At 43.6% G+C, this 15,566-nt stretch overlaps 1 protein-coding gene across 1 annotated transcript in view; it reads right to left on the bottom strand.

The window, feature by feature from the left end:
• LOC123235037 (antileukoproteinase-like) overlaps positions 1-13,842 on the bottom strand; it is a 24,982-nt gene extending 11,140 nt beyond the window's left edge. Inside the window, exons 1-2 of the mRNA XM_044661071.1 lie at positions 13,719-13,842; positions 12,071-12,220 (exon numbers count right to left, since the gene is read on the bottom strand). Of these exons, the coding sequence (XP_044517006.1) occupies positions 12,071-12,220; positions 13,719-13,806 (238 nt within the window). The 5' untranslated portion in view covers positions 13,807-13,842. The remainder of the gene's footprint in view (positions 1-12,070; positions 12,221-13,718) is intronic.
• Positions 13,843-15,566: the final 1,724 nt, after the last annotated feature.

Here is a 15,566-nt window from a genome sequence, read left to right as displayed (position 1 = left end):
AAGAAGGAAGGAAGGAAGGAAGGAAGAAAGGAAGGAAGAAAGGAAGGAAGGAAGGAAGGAAGGAAGGAAGGAAGGAAGGAAGGAAGGAAGGAAGGAAGAGAAAATGACTCTGGCTGAATTGAAGAGTGAAAGAAGGGAGATTAATGTTCAATGAGGCTGAAAAAATAGATCTGTCAGTTTGTGCAGAGATTTAAATGCTTAAGAGAAAAATTTAGATTTTATCCCAGAAGCAGATAAGAAGCCACTGAAGTTAATGGGGGTGTGGCAAAATATTGGGGAGTGAGGAAAAAGTCCAGTAGCAGGGAATTTTGTCACATTTTCTCATCTGCCCTTAAGGAAAATGACGTGGGCCACTGTATGGAAGATGAATTGGAATAGTGAGACACTGAAGAAGTGAGACCAATTAGGAAACTGTTAACAATAATACAGTCAAGAAATGATGACAGCCAGAACTAAGGCCAGAGAGGGACAGCTGGGTGGCTCAGTGGATTAAGAGACAGGCCCAAGAGATGGGAGGTCCTGGGTCCAAATTTGACCTCAGGCACTTCCCAGCTCTGTGACCCTGGGCAAGTCACTTTACCCCCATTATCTAGTCCAGGGGTTGGCAACATATGGCTCTCTAGCCATATCTGGCTCTTTTGAGGGCCAGATATGGCTCTTTCTGCAGGAGCCATAAAGTCAATTTTTTTTCAGGCGCTGTTACAGGAGTGCACTGTGAGCACTGTACGGCTCTCACGAAATTACATTTTAAAAAATGTGGCGTTTATGGCTCTCATGGCCAAAAAGGTTGCCGACCCCTGGTCTAGTCCTTTGCACTTTTCTGCCTTGTAACCAATACATGGTATTTATTCTAAGACAGAAGGAAAGGCTTGGTTTTTTTTTAAGCTTCTATTTATTTTAACCTTTTCATTTTATAGAAGAGAAAACTAAGGCTCAATGGGATGGTGACTTTCTCAAGATCATCCAGATAAGAAAGAGAATTTCCTATATTCGAACTTAGGACTTCTTACTCTAAATCTGGGACTCTTCTCACTATGTAGTATTGCTTTCCAACTTATACAGAGCAAGTAATCAACCTATTGCAATCATCAGCATAATCCTCATCAAAATCCATTCTCTTTATTGTTATCATCGCCCCTTGTCCTAGAGGGGAAAGACCCTAGAGGAATGTAAGAAGAAACCAATGAAAATATTAGATCATCAGGAGAAAAATGGTCCGAAGATTCCAACTGACCAGTCTCAGCTTTTGAGAGCCTCTGTCAAGTATGTGGGGGACTATGTCATAATGTAACCCCAATTCAGTCTAGAACAAAGTAGGGGAGGATGTGTAAGAGAAGGCTATATTTTTTTAAACCTTTACTTTCCATCTTAGAATCAGTATTGTATACTTGGCAAAAGATTGGTGAGGGCTAGGCAATGGGGGTTAACTGACTTGCCCAGAGTCACACAGCTAGGAAGTGTTTAAGGCAGATTTGAACGCAGGCTATCCCATCCCTAGGCCTGGCTCTCAATCCCCTGAGCCAAATCACTCCTCTCAAGGCTATGTATTTTTTTAAACCCTTAACTTCTGTGTATTGGCTCCTAGGTGGAAGAGTGGTAAGGGTGGGCAATGGGGATCAAGTGACTTGCCCAGGGTCACACAGCCAGGAAGTGTCTGAGGCCAGATTTGAACCCAGGACCTCCCATCTCTAGGCCTGACTCTCAATCCACTGAGCTACCCAGCTGTCCCCTCAAGGCTATATTTTTGAAGGCTGGAGAACTAGGCTACAAGCAAATGACAGCACAGTGAAGAGTTAGGAACTTCCCACCCAACACTATGTGTCCACAGCATATGCCAAACTTGTCTCATTGAACCAGACTTTTCCTTCTCAGCTGTTTGTGGATGACTAGAAGAAAGAGCAGATATAACTGATATATAAGCCAAGAAGTAAAGCAATAAGATCATAAGCCATTTTTCATGATGACTAACTATTTCACAAGAAAAGAAAGACCAACAAGGAACTAGTGTATGTGAACATTCCAATTTCATTCTGCTGAGTATGTCAGAGACACTGAACCCTGAACAAAAATACTCGTGAAGTGAGCAGATGGCACTCATAGTAATTCCTAGCAAGACAGATGATTCCATCAGGAATATCGATCAAGTTTTAGATCAGTCCTTGGACAAGACTGAAAAAATGTTTTACTCCCCAGGAATAATGTCATCTCCACTTTTAACCCAACAATAGATCTTGGAACAGAGCCTTCCCAACTCTTTCTCAACTCTGAGATTTCAGACTCCACCTGAAAGCAAGCTACCCAGTGGGTCTGGGATCATGAACTTGGAGGGTACCCTGATTCTGAGGATAGCTCCTGAGTAGAAGCCAAGTCAAGAAAGCACCAAGTTAGGTGATCGATCACCTTTCTAAATTTTATTTCTAAAAAATTCTAAAACTGATATTGTCTTGTTGAAATATCATCATCATGCATTTGGAGGTGAATAGAACCTTCCAACTCCATTAGCTATAGTAGGCATCATGGAATAATGCTATTTTTCCAAACTGCTTAAAAATTATGCCACATGGACTTTGCAGATTCTTTTTTTTTTTTCAAACTCTTACCTTCCATCTTAGAATCAATACTGTGTATTGGTTCTAAGACAGAAGAGCAGTTCGGTCTAGGCAATGGGAGTTAAGTGACTTGCCCAGTCACAGAGCTAGGAAGTGTCTGAGGCCAGATTTGAACCCAGGACCTCCCGTCTCTAGGCCTGACTCTCAATCCATTGAGCCACCCAACAGCCCCTGCAGATTCATTTTAGTACACGACACTGAGAGAAATCACTCCAAAGGACAATGCTGGAACTTCCCCAAAGCCACTAGAGAGCTATCCAGAATAGAGAGTATGAACACATACTAAAAACATAACCATGGATTTGCTAAGATTGGAAAACATTTAAAACTGAGGAGGGGAGAGTGTAAGGGGGAGCATAGGTTGGGATATTTGCTGATCAATTGATTTCCCCCCTAAGTTCAGTTGATGACATCACAGAAATTATAGGACAAATAAATAGGTCAATAAGATGTGAATTTAAGAGTGTAAAAATGCATCTATGCCTGGCTATCCCTTTACAAAGTGTGATAGTTTCCTTCATTGAATTGGAAGAGAAGCTGACTAAACAAAGAATGGTTGTTCCCTATTGATCCTTTGGATCCTATTGATTCCTTTATTCAGTGGAAAAGGAGCCCAACTCCTGACAATATACTTGGAAAATGCTTGGACCTGGAAGAAGGAAGGTAGAGAGAAGCTACATGAAAGTGAAAGAGCAGGGGCAGCTGGGTAGCTCAGTGGATTGAGAGCCAGGTCTAGAGACGGGAGGTCCTCGGTTCAAGTCTGGCCTCAGACAATCCCTAGCTATGTGACCCTGGGCAAGTCACTTAACTCCCATTGCTTAGCCATTACTGCTCTTCTGCCTTAGAACCAATACACATACTGATTCTGTGACAGAAGGTAAGGGTTCATGGTCAAATTCAGCTGCCATGTAGAACAAGAGACTGAACTTGGGGAACAAGAATGTGTAGGTCAAGTCAGCATCAGGTGTGATGATATAGATGTGCAAGAGCAAGGGCAGCTGGGTAGCTCAGTGGATTAAGATCTAGGTCTAGAGACAGGAGGTCCTGGGTTCAAATTTGGCCTCAGAAAGCCACTGAGTCCTATTCCATTCCTACCTCTATTGCAGTTCCCAAGGACGGAATTTTTTCTCTTTGATATCCTTCAGGGAAGCCTTAAGTCTTTTCTTCTGGACATGAGAAAATTCTATTTCTTAAAAGTTTGCCCAGCTTTCTTTGCTTTAACCATTTGGTCTCTGACAATTGTAATAAACAGTGTTAACCTCGGTCCTCTGTCAGTCTGGATATACTTAAAGAGAATGCAGTTATATTTATTTTGGTTGTTGTTCAGTCATATTTGACTCTTTGTGCCCCCATTTGGGGTTTTCTGGGCAAAGATACCGGAGTGGTTTGCCATTGGCTTCTCTGGCTCATCTTACAGGTGAGGAGCCAAAGCAAGCAGAGAGAAGGGATTTGCCCAGGGTCACACAATTAGTAAGTATCTGCGCCAGATTTGAACGCAGGGAGTTGTGTCTCCCTGACCCCAGGCCCAGCACTCCATCCACTGAGCTACCTAGCTGCCCAGGTGTACGTCTAGGGAAGTCAACTGAGGGGAATGTCCTAGAGAGGAGAGAGATAGAACTGGGGTGTTTCTCCCGAGCACTGACTCGGACTAGTGGCAAGTAGGGGGCAAGAGAGGAGGGAGAGGAAGACCAGGAGGAAGAAGAGGAGAAAGAGAGAGAAAGAACATAAATTCACTTGCTATAACTATTTCATTCTTAGAGAGAAAATATCTACATCAGGTAAGTTTCCCCTTGTAGCAACGAGCCAATAGGAAGAGGGCAAATAAGAAGTGAATTCACTCCACCATTCCACCCCATGCTAGAAGAGCATGAGAAGGCAGCGCTCTCCACCTTCCGAGAAAGAACTGTTGCCGTTGAATGAGTGTACTGATGGTTTTGTTGGCAGTGAGAGGGGAGTTGATGTCCCATAAGTGTGTTCTTATAACAATAGCCCATATGGAAGTGTGTTTTGCATGATAATACATGTAGGGCCCAGATAAAATTGCTGACCAGCTCTGAGTTGGGGGGGGGGGGCGGTGAGGGAGGAAGGAAGGAAGGGAGATGGTTTGGATCTTATAATTTTGGAAAATGTATGTTGAAAATTATTATTACATGTAATTGAGAAGTTAAAATATTTTTTTTAATTTAAAAAAGAAAATAAATAAAAATAAAGGAATTCAGTAGCAAATTAGAAACTGTATTTAGAAAGCTAAAGTTTCCTTTCTCATACTAGGAGTAAAGTTATTTGAGAAATTCAAAAAGAGCAGAAGCTCTTGTCCAGTCATATATAACTTTTTGTGGCCCCTTTTGGAATTTTCTTGGCAAAAATACTAGAGTGTGGGGGCAGTCGGGTGGCTCAGTGGATTGAGAGCCAGGCCCAGAGACAAGAGGTTCTGGGTTCAAATCTGGCCCCAGACACTTCCTAGCTGTGTGACCCTGGACAAGTCACTTAACCATTGTCTAGTCCTTACCACTCTTATGTCTTAGAACCAATACACAATATTGATTCTAAGATGGAAGGTAAGGGTTTAAAAAAAATTACTAGAGTGGCTTGCCATTTCCTTCTCTAGCTCATTTTACAGATGAGGAAACTGAGGCAAACTGGGTTAAATGGCATATCCAAAGTCACACAGCTAGTCAGATTTTAATTCAGGTCCTCCTGACCTCAGGATCACACTCTTTCCACTGTGCCACTTTAGCTTCCTTTTTGTGTTTGGAATTCAGGGAGGTGCCATTTAAAATTATCTTACAAACTTCCTGTGGACACGTGGGGACTTTGAGACTACATTCCCCGTGATCCAATGGGTTTCTGGTTTTTGGACGTGGGGACGTATAGGGCAGCTTAAATTCGGAGGGCGGCCTGGAGAAGGCCTCTTGGTTACCTGAGCAGGCTCCTGGGGGACAGAGAGAAGTAGGGAAGGTATGGAAGAAAATGGCGGAGGCGCCAGAGATTTCTTACAGGCGTGTGGTCAATTTATCTCTATCAGCAATGGCTTTTATTAAAATACTATTTTCCCTTTTAATATCTGCCTTTATCATTTTTAATCATAACACCTTAAAAAGAGCAAAAGCTGGGTGCAGCTGGGTGCTCAATGGATTAAGAACCAGGCCTAGAGACAGGAGGACCTGAGTTCAAACCTGGCCTCAGACACTTCCTAGCTGTGTGACTCTAGGCAAGTCACTTGACCCCCATTGCCTAGCCCTTACCTCTCTTCTGTCTTGGAACCAATACACAGTATTGAATCTAAGATGGGAAGGTAAGGGTTTAAAAAAGAAAAAAAGATCAAAAGCTATGTGGCATTAAAAGAAATTTGGTGGATTCACATGAGGAAACAATAATAAAAACTTCCATTGGAATCTTATGGAAAGGGCCTATACCAAATTCTCCTTACCACTAGTACTACATAAAATTCCAAGGCCTTCTTAACTTGGATTTCCAACTTTGTACTTCAAGAAGATATCAACTCTGCTGAACCCCATCACTCCTCTCACTGGAAAGCTCCTTTTGAATAAGGATTGTTCACTTTTTGTATATTCGTATCTTCAGACTGTCACAGATTAGGCACTCAATAAATAATGGTTGATTGATTGGCCAGTATAAAGCCTCGTATTGGTCAACAGGAGCTCCAGGGGTGAACCAGTAGGCCAAGAAGAACATTTAAGGTTAAGCCAATAGATTAACTAGTGAATAGAACAAAAGAAAATGATGAAATCACATGGATTGGGTCCACCATAAATTTGTCACATTAATTTTAATGAGGCCCTCCTGTCTATAAAAGTAATCTTTTTATATCTCTTAAATCAGTTTACTGCCCTATGCACCACAGTGGCTATCATAAGCCTTTTCATCTTCTGCCCTGCCCCACTCTCTCAGCTGAGATTCATATTTCACTAAAAAAAAAATTAAAGACAATCTCTGGACTTAACCCCCATTAGTCAGATGCCTTCTCCCTCCCCCTTTGCAGCCCTCCTCTTCCACTGGTGAATTCCTCATAGAGCCTCCATTTTGAGAAAGTGCCCAGACAAGTCATCCCTCATTCCCTGGAATTCTTCCCCATGCTCCTTCTTGATTCCCTCCTCCCACCCCCAGCTCTGCAGTTTCCTTTTATACATTGTCTTCACCTGTTTGAATTTAAGCTTCTCTACCCCAAAGAGATAATAAGGAAAAAGATTTGTACAAAAATATTTATAGTCATGTTCTTTGTAGTGGCAAAAAATTGGAAAATGAGGGGATGCCCTTCAATTGGGGGAATGGCTGAACAAACTGTGGTATCTGTTGGTGATGGAATACTATTGTGCTCAAAGGAATAATAAACTGGAGGAATCCCAAGTAAAAAATTTAAAAATTACTGTTTTGACCTATGCTGACCCAAATAAACCGTTTATGTTACAAATAGATGCTAGTTTGGAAGGGATTTTATATCGAGAAAGTGATTGTTCTTTTTTTTTTTAAGGCTTTAGCATCAGGTAATACAGCACTTCCTAGTAGTTAAACTTCATGTCCCATAGATAAGCTAGAATTTTTAGAGTTAAAAAGGCCATGAAAAGAGAAACATTTCAAAAAAGGAGCAATGCCAACCCACTAAGGTATATTTTGATTCATCCCCAAGTTAAGTCTGCTGGCCAGAAGTAGGTAACAATACTAGCAAATTATGGAATTAGAAGATACTACCAACCAAGAAAAATGAATATGAATGCTTATTTCCTATTTCATGAATCTCATAAACCTCTCATAACACTAACATTATGCTGATAGAAAAAGGGAAAGCTATTTGTGACCAGAGAGACAATTAATGATCAATACATACTATGAACTTGGAGCTCCCACCTAAAAGAAGAACCTCAGAATAGAGGAAAATATCACATTAAGCCAAAACTTCTTTATCTTCATCGTCACTATATGACTGGCAATAAGAAGAAATGAATGAGGATGGATCATGGGAAATAATATAACTCATATATTGAGGAGTTAACCCTCACAGACTCCAATTTTATTCTGTGGAGATGTTATTACTACTAAGGCAATGACAGAAGTTGGACATTTGTCAGAGATAACTGATCCAGAGGCAACTAGGTGGCTCAATGGACAGAGACCCAGGCCTAGAGATAACAGGTCCCGGCTTCAAATCTGACCTCAGCCACTTCCTAGCTTTGTGACGTTGGGCAACTTATTCAACCTCAATTGTCTACTGCTCTCCTGCATTGGAGCCAATACTTAGCCTAAATTCTAAGGCAGAAGGTAAGGGTTTTAAAAAGAGAGACAATTGATCCTACACAGGATATCGAGATTTTGTTGGGGCTGCCTTTTGAAAATATGCTTGACCGTGTAAGCATTAATTTTCAACATTTATTTTGAGTGAGATCCCTAGAACAATTGAAAGCTGGGTTTTATTGGTCCCAAATAGTTAATGACATGTATAATAAATATGTCATTTGTGTGCTCGGTCTGCTTGAGTGTCATACCAATTCATAAGGTATATTTAAAAAATATAAGCACTAGGAAATTAGTGAAACCTGTGCACATGGATTTTTTTATACTTAACAGAGACTGTAAAAATATGAGTCATTTCCCAATGGTAACAGACCCTTTCAACAGACCCACAAGCCCATCCAACCAAAAAATCAGAAAGTAACTACCATCACTAAAATCTTGTTGGAGAAGTACTTCTCAATATTGGTTTCCCAGACCAGAATTTACTCTGAACAAAGTAGAGATTTTGAAAGCTTTTTGAAAGATCACAGAGATGTTGACTTTGGCAGGAATCAAGAAACCTGGACTATCACTTTATGACCCTCAAGGAGATGCTCAGCTTCAGGATTTTGTTGTGGGATGGATTCCTACACTGAGGAAAGGCTTGGGCTAGAGAAATATTAGTTTCCTTACAGCTCTGAGCTTTTAGGAGTCTAGGATTGGAAGTCATTATATAGTAGACTGTTCAGCTGGGAGGTGACATGATAAAAGTTCCCTAGTGTCCTGCCCATTGTTCTGTCATCCTGTAGCTTAAAACCAGAATCTGGACTTAAAGGGAAATGATGGCCACCATGAACCTGCCACCCCAGCAGCATCCTGGCCCCCTTAACTCTGAAACTACCTTCCTTCCTCATGCTGAGCTTATGACCCACATCATTCCAAATTATCTTATCTCTAGGATGACCTCTTTTTCTTCATTTTTCTCCAACAGTCCTTAATCTCTCTATCCTGGGCTGAGATTCCTAGACATGTTGCCCAATATGGCCTCATCAGAGCCATATTGAAGGTATGACCAAGAGTGGCCGTGGTCAGGCTTTCAGTACAGGGATAGGGAGCCTTGTCTGAGGAAATGGGATCAGGGATTTCCTTCTGTCTTTATTGCTTGAATTCTAGCCCTCGTCCTGATTGTGTGACGTTGGGTAAGTCACTTCTCCTCTTTCATGCTTCAGTTTCCCTCTCTTTGAAGTGATATCATAAAACTATATAATATTTCATGTTTCTTTTGACTCCAACGTGCTTTACCTATGACTATGACCATGTGCAACTGAAAGCTCTCTGTAGAGGGCCTGAGGGAACTGGGAAGAATGACTAAGCCCTGACAATTAGGAATTTGTCCTTCCATTGCCTTCCAGCCAAATCCCTGGCTGCTGGGTCCTTCTAGGTCATGGATATATTAATCACAATCCTCCCTCGTTTTTTTATCCAGTTTTTAACTTCTCTAAGCAGTTTCCCATTCATGATCTTATTCCATCCTAACCATAGCCCTGATAAAAAGATACCACGACAGATTGCATCATCAATATCATTTGATGGAGAAGAAAACTGAACCTCGTAGAAAGGAAGTGACTTACTGGAGTCCACACATAGCCAATTAGTGACAGAACTGGAAGCTCTTGATGTCAAGAGTTTGGTTTGGTGCCGAGGAGAGTCTGGTTTATTCATATAGAGTGTCCAATAAATGTACACAAGTTGTCCACACCCGCAGGGCCAGTATTTAATGTCTTACTAAGGATTTTGATATGAGTTACACAAGCAAGGGTTCATTAAGCTCCTACATGGAGTTGTAGTAAGGCTTATACTCAGTGGGGCTAGTAAGGGACACAGGAAGACACGAGCCTCCAACCTCCAGGAATTATTGGTGATATTGGTGCGTGGTCTATAGGAAGTTCTCTACCACAGATATTTTTGCTTCTTGGCCAAAGGCCTGGGAATGACAGAGGGAGGAAAGCATTGGAATCCAGATACATGGATTCAACAGCCTCAGCTCACAAACAGGAATCACACTAAGGACAAAAAGCCAGATAAGGGCCTCAAATTATAAATCATCCCTTCCTACTCCAAAGCCCAGCTCTTGTTGCCCCAATTCTTATTGCTGTCTACAGAAGAAATGCATGAAGAGACAAGCAGTCGTGAGTCTAGAAATCCCAACAGTTAAGGATTCAGGGGGAAAGTAATCAAATTGTATTAGGCCTGAATAAGGAGAATTTAGTTATAGTGTTATATATAACAGCAACTTTAGACTAATGAGCTTTAGGAATAATTGTAGAGTATACAAAATTCTTGGTGAAAACATCACCAATTCTCTCTGCGGTTCAATGAAAATAGATGGTTGAGCTAGAGAATCAGACCCAGGTCTTTTAACTCAAAATCGAGGATTCTTTCCACTATAGCACATTTTCTCTCTTGACAGCTTGAAATTGACTTAGAAAGGAATATGATCTTGTCTTTACTTGGGACAATGGTGCTGGCTTATGGGTCACCCCTGCGGAGGGTGGAGAAGGTGACTTCCTTGCCTATAGGATGATGGACAGGGAGATCAGAAAAGAAGCCTATTCTAGAGGTCAAGAAAGGACATTGGATGTGGAGAGCAGCTGAATGCTGGGAGTTTGGGGTGGAGTGTGTGAAAGAGTCCTTAACACCTGGAGACTAGCAGTCTTTCCCATAAATTCATCAATACTTCTTCAAGGGGCCCAGGTCTTGTCCGTTATCTTTACAACAGCTTTTAGGGTTGACCCTGTTACCCAGGCTCTGAGTTCTGGGCTCTTCTCTGGCTTTGGAGAAGTATAGAAGGGTGCACTTGAACACGTTCCTCAAGGCACCCCTCTCCAGGCCTTGGGGATATTTCCCACCTCCCTCCCTCTCTACTCAAGGCAGGCCAGGACCAGAACCAGAGGCCTTTGGAGCTGTAACTTATGTCTTAAGTTTTGGTCTCTTTTCCTACTTGGTTTTCCCAGGCCCAGATACCTCCCAGTCTGCCCCTCCATTACTTCTAGCCTCTCTTCTCCCCATCTCTGAAGCTGGTCTGACCTTGTCTTTTTCATCTCCTCAGTCCCAGATGCTCCCCCTGCCTCCTCCTCTCTTCTCCTCCTCTCTGGGACTAATCTTCCTCCCTACCCACCCCTGCCTTGGCCTCCTTTCAATCCTTAGTTTCCTCAGGGCTCACACACCTGGAGCCACAGTGATCCTAACATTTCTGCCCAGCCTTGAGGGTGGCCCTGGTTGACCTCATCAAGAAGAAATAGAAAGGGAGTAAGGGGCAAGTCCCTGCTTTGTGGGCTCCTGGAGAAGGAGGCCAAAGAGGTGAGCACACAGCGGTCTGTCCATGGAGAAGCAACCTGGACTCCTGGGACAGGGCAGGGGATCCTCACACAGGGGGCTGTCCCCAAGGATGCAGGCATATCTCTATACATACTGTATTATCACTGTGACTTTGGGACAGTCACTTCTCTAGGTTTCTTTTTTCCTGTTCTGTAACATCACATGGTTGGACTTACACAATGAGCTCTAAGATCCCTCCCAGCTCCAAATCCTCTGACTCTCAGGGTTCGGGAAGTCATAGAGGGGAGAGGTCCTGGTGGAAGAGGGACTGAGCCTGATGCTGTACAGAGAGGGGGATGAGCCACACTCCCAAGTCAAGAATGTTGGCTAGGAGAGACATGAATGGATAACAAGGCATTATTAACACGGCGAGAGTATGAGACAGAGACAAAGGAATGAGAGTAAGACAAAAACTGAGACAGGGACAGAAAGTCACCCTCACACACACATAGACAGAGAGACAGGAACTCAAAGAAAAACTAGCTCTCCGCCTTAGCCAGTAAGGACAAGACCTGGACAAGTTGATGGGGTAACCTCAAGACCCCTACCTTAGCTCACATTCTGTTCCCCCTTCCCTTCCGTACATCAAGGCGTCTGAATCAGAGCAGCTAGAAGGAATCTCAAGGCTATGACTCCCAGACTGAAGTCTCGGATGGACAGACCCAGGTCTCCAACACAGTCCAGAGTTAGATTGTTGAAAGTGGGAGGGAGAGAGACAGAGACAAGGAGAGAAGGGGCTGGAAAGAAAGCAGAGAACTCCTCCCCAGCCCCCGTCATTCATGGGCTTGGCATAGGAAAGAGTAGGATGAGGTAAAAGGGTGACTAGAGATTCTGAGCTCAGAGAGCTTCCATACCTGACACAGGGGTCATGCAGATCTTCCCGCACATGCCTTCACAGCACTTCTTTCCTTGAGGACATTGTTTGTCTTTCTTACAGTAGTCTGGAGGGTTTAACATTAAGCATCGGCCCCTCACAACTGGGCATGTTCCTTTCCTTACTGGCTCTGAGAAGATGAAGCATGGAAAGTCAAAGGGTTAGTTTCTAGAACAATTCCCCCCAAATCCACACACCACTTGAAGCACTCAATTCCTTCCCTACTGGGCTAGCCTACCCAATAGCATCTCCCAGGATACCTGACACAACTACCATTTGGAGCTTCAACATAATCCCCATGTGAAGCCCTCCTCTTCCTAGGTAGAAATCTCCTAATGCCCTTCTGCTCCCAGCAGCCTCTGGGAATGACTATTGCCTCCTCTGCTCAGAGGCTGGTCTTCAGTCTTCACCCATGGGGCTGTGCGTTCGCCATCTGAGCACTGCTGCGATGGGGTAGTGGGGGAGCAGTTCTAGGGAAGCCCCAGCTATAGACAGCCCTTCTTGAGAGGTGCTTCTGGTATCCCTCACTCCCAGCCCCTGGGGCTGCTCCTCTGGGTCCTCGGTCCCCACATACTTTAATCCCCAGCCATAATAACAACATTTCTCCTTCCCCGGATGCTCTTCATCTCTCTGGTAGTGGGGGAATAAGGAGGGAAAGAGAAGTAAGGAGAGAGAAATAAAGTGATAAGAGAAAAGGGCAATAACAAGGAATATTTCTGGAACAATTTAAGTTTTATAAAGGACTAGTCCCATGACATTCCTGTGAGGTAGGCAGTGAAAGCATTATCATCTCATTTTTAGATGAGGAGACCGAGACCCGGGAGTTATGTGATAGGAATGGTGACAGATTTTAAATTCTGGTCTCCTGGCTGAAAAAAAAAAGTCAGATTTGCTTTAACATGCCACCTCTCAGAGAAAGAGACAGCAACAGAACAGCAAGAGCAAGACAGATGGAAGAGGGGCAGTTTAGTGGATTAAGTCAGGCCTAGAGACGGGAGGTCCTAGGTTCAAATCCGGCCTCAGGCACTTCCCAGCTGTGTGACCCTGGGCAAGTCACTTGACCCTCATTGCCCACCCTTACCACTCTTCCACCTAGGAGCCAATACACAGAAGTTAAGGGTTTAAAAAGAGAGAGAGAGAGAGAGAGAGAGAGAGAGAGAGAGAGAGAGAGAGANAGAGAGAGACAGAGAGAGAGAGAGAGAGAGAGAGAGAGAGAGAGAGAGAGAGAGAGAGAGAGACAAAGAGAGAGAGAGAGAGAGATGGAAGTGAGAAGGCAATAGGGATGGAGAAATGGAGTGATGGAGAAAGAAAGTATGCGAGAGGAAAGACAGAGATAAAATAAGTAATGGAAAGGGTATGCCAAAGCACGAGCCAGAGAATGAGCCTGCGACACGCAGAGCACGGGGTGAAGCTTGGACTCCTAAAACCTCAGATAGTTCTCAAACAGCAGCCCCAGCTCAGAGTTTGGGGCAGGGAGGAGGCACTGAGAGCAAAGGAGGAAGCAGGATAAGCTCATCTTTGTCCAGAGGGCCCTGGTAGGGCTTTCCACCCGAGGAAGCTCAGCCTTGGTGGGACAGAGGAATTCCCCAATCCTCCCTCCAGCACCCTGGCCCTGGGCCTGACCTCACCTTTAACGGCGGCTTTCAGGGTCCGAGATGAAGCCAAGGACACCAAGGTGAGCAGCACCACGAGGAAGAAGAGGTTGCTGGACTTCATGGTTAAGGCAGGAGCCACTGAGATAACTGGTACAAGGGCCTCCCATTTATATCCACCTCAGTGGGTGTAATCCCTGGTTGCGGCAATAATTATCTTGACTCTCTAGGGGTGGGGTTTCCCAGACAGGAAGCTTTGGCCCCAGATTGTACAATCCTGGAAGCCCGATAAGCTGACAGTCATTTCCCCTGGCCCCCGGTTGACCTGGAGGCTAGTCAGGCAGGCTTAGAGAGAGAAAGAAGAGAGGCCGAGCCCAGGTTAGATCATCAGCATGATGAGAATAGCTCACATTTCTAGTTCATATTACATGCAAATCACTTTTACTGGTTTGAATTCAAAGCACCTGGGTGTGAAATGGGTAACCTCAAGCAAATCATTTTCATCTTCTGGACCTCTCTTCCCTTACTCGTCAAGACTGAGCTACAAGGGGCAGCTGGGTGGCTCAGTGGATTGAGAGTCAGGCCTAGAGCGGGAGGTCCTGCGTTCAAATACGGCCTCAGACACTTCCCAGCTGTGTGACCCTGGGCAAGTCACTTGACCCCCATTGCCCACCCTTAACACTCTTCCACCAAGGAGCCAATACACAAAAGTTAAGGGTTTAAAAAAAAAAAAAAAGACTCCAGCTACGACCTAGTGTGGCTAAGATTCCTCTGAGCTCTAATCCTTTCTACGGTCAACAATCTACACAGCTAAGTGCTTTAGTATTTGTGTTGAGTATCTTTTCTTTTTCATGGCTAATTAAACCTCCTTTTGTCAACTGCTGAATAACTTCTGAGCACCTCATTTCATTTTTTTTTAAACCCTCATCTTCCATCTTGGAATCAATACTATATATTGGTTCTAAGGCTTATAAGAGTGGTAAAGGCTAGGCAATGGGGGTTAAGTGACTTGCCCAGGGTCACACAGCTAGGACTTGTCTGAATCCAGATTTGAACCCAGGACCTCCAGGCCTGGTTCTCTATCCACTAAGCCACCCAGCTGCCCCTCATTTCATTTTAACATTGAACCAAAACTATCCAGTTTCAGGCCTGAGTCAAGCCCCACCTTGCTCCCATCTCAATAGGGTTTGGACCGATATTTGATGTCAGAGATCTATAGCATGAGTATTCCTGTCCTTTCTGATGTTACATGTCTGGACATGGCCACCGTGTGAATTCATTTTACTTAAGCATGTTTACTTGTTACACAGGTTTTTTTTATTTGTTGCAATTTTTTTCTTTCTCTTTTTTCCCCATTCTTATTTGGAGAGGAGTCTCAGTGATAGTAATGCCAAAGAAAGAGGGTCATAAAAACAGTTTACAAGACACACAGAAGAAAGCAGAAAGATGCTTAGAAAGAAGCATAAAGAGATGAGGCAGCTGGGTGCCTCAGTATACAGAGTTCCAGACCTGGAGTCCAAAGGTCCTGGGTTCAAATTTGAATTCAGACACTTCCTAGTTGTGTGACCCTGGGCAAGTCAATTAACTTCAGTGGCCTAGTCCTTGCTGCTCTTCTGCCTTAAAACCAATACTTAGCATTGATTCTAAGACACAAGGTAAGAGTTTAAAAAAAAAAGGCACTGACTGTCTTATAAACAGACCATAGCACCGTCTACTCTTAGCATTGATCTCCTTTAGTCTCTTTTGTCCAATATTTGACAATCCATACACATGTAAGATCTTTTCCATCTCTTCCCTCCCTCAGTCCCATCATTACTTCTTTGGCTGAAGTTTAGGGACTTCAGTATTCTATTATGTTCTCGTTTCTTTTATATGGTTTTCTAT

The sequence above is a fragment of the Gracilinanus agilis genome, chromosome 2 (genome assembly GCF_016433145.1).
Source record: "Gracilinanus agilis isolate LMUSP501 chromosome 2, AgileGrace, whole genome shotgun sequence".
Lineage (NCBI taxonomy): Eukaryota > Metazoa > Chordata > Mammalia > Didelphimorphia > Didelphidae > Gracilinanus > Gracilinanus agilis.
The sequence above is the reverse complement of the archived record's forward strand: the minus strand, read 5'-3'. Positions and strand labels throughout refer to the sequence as shown.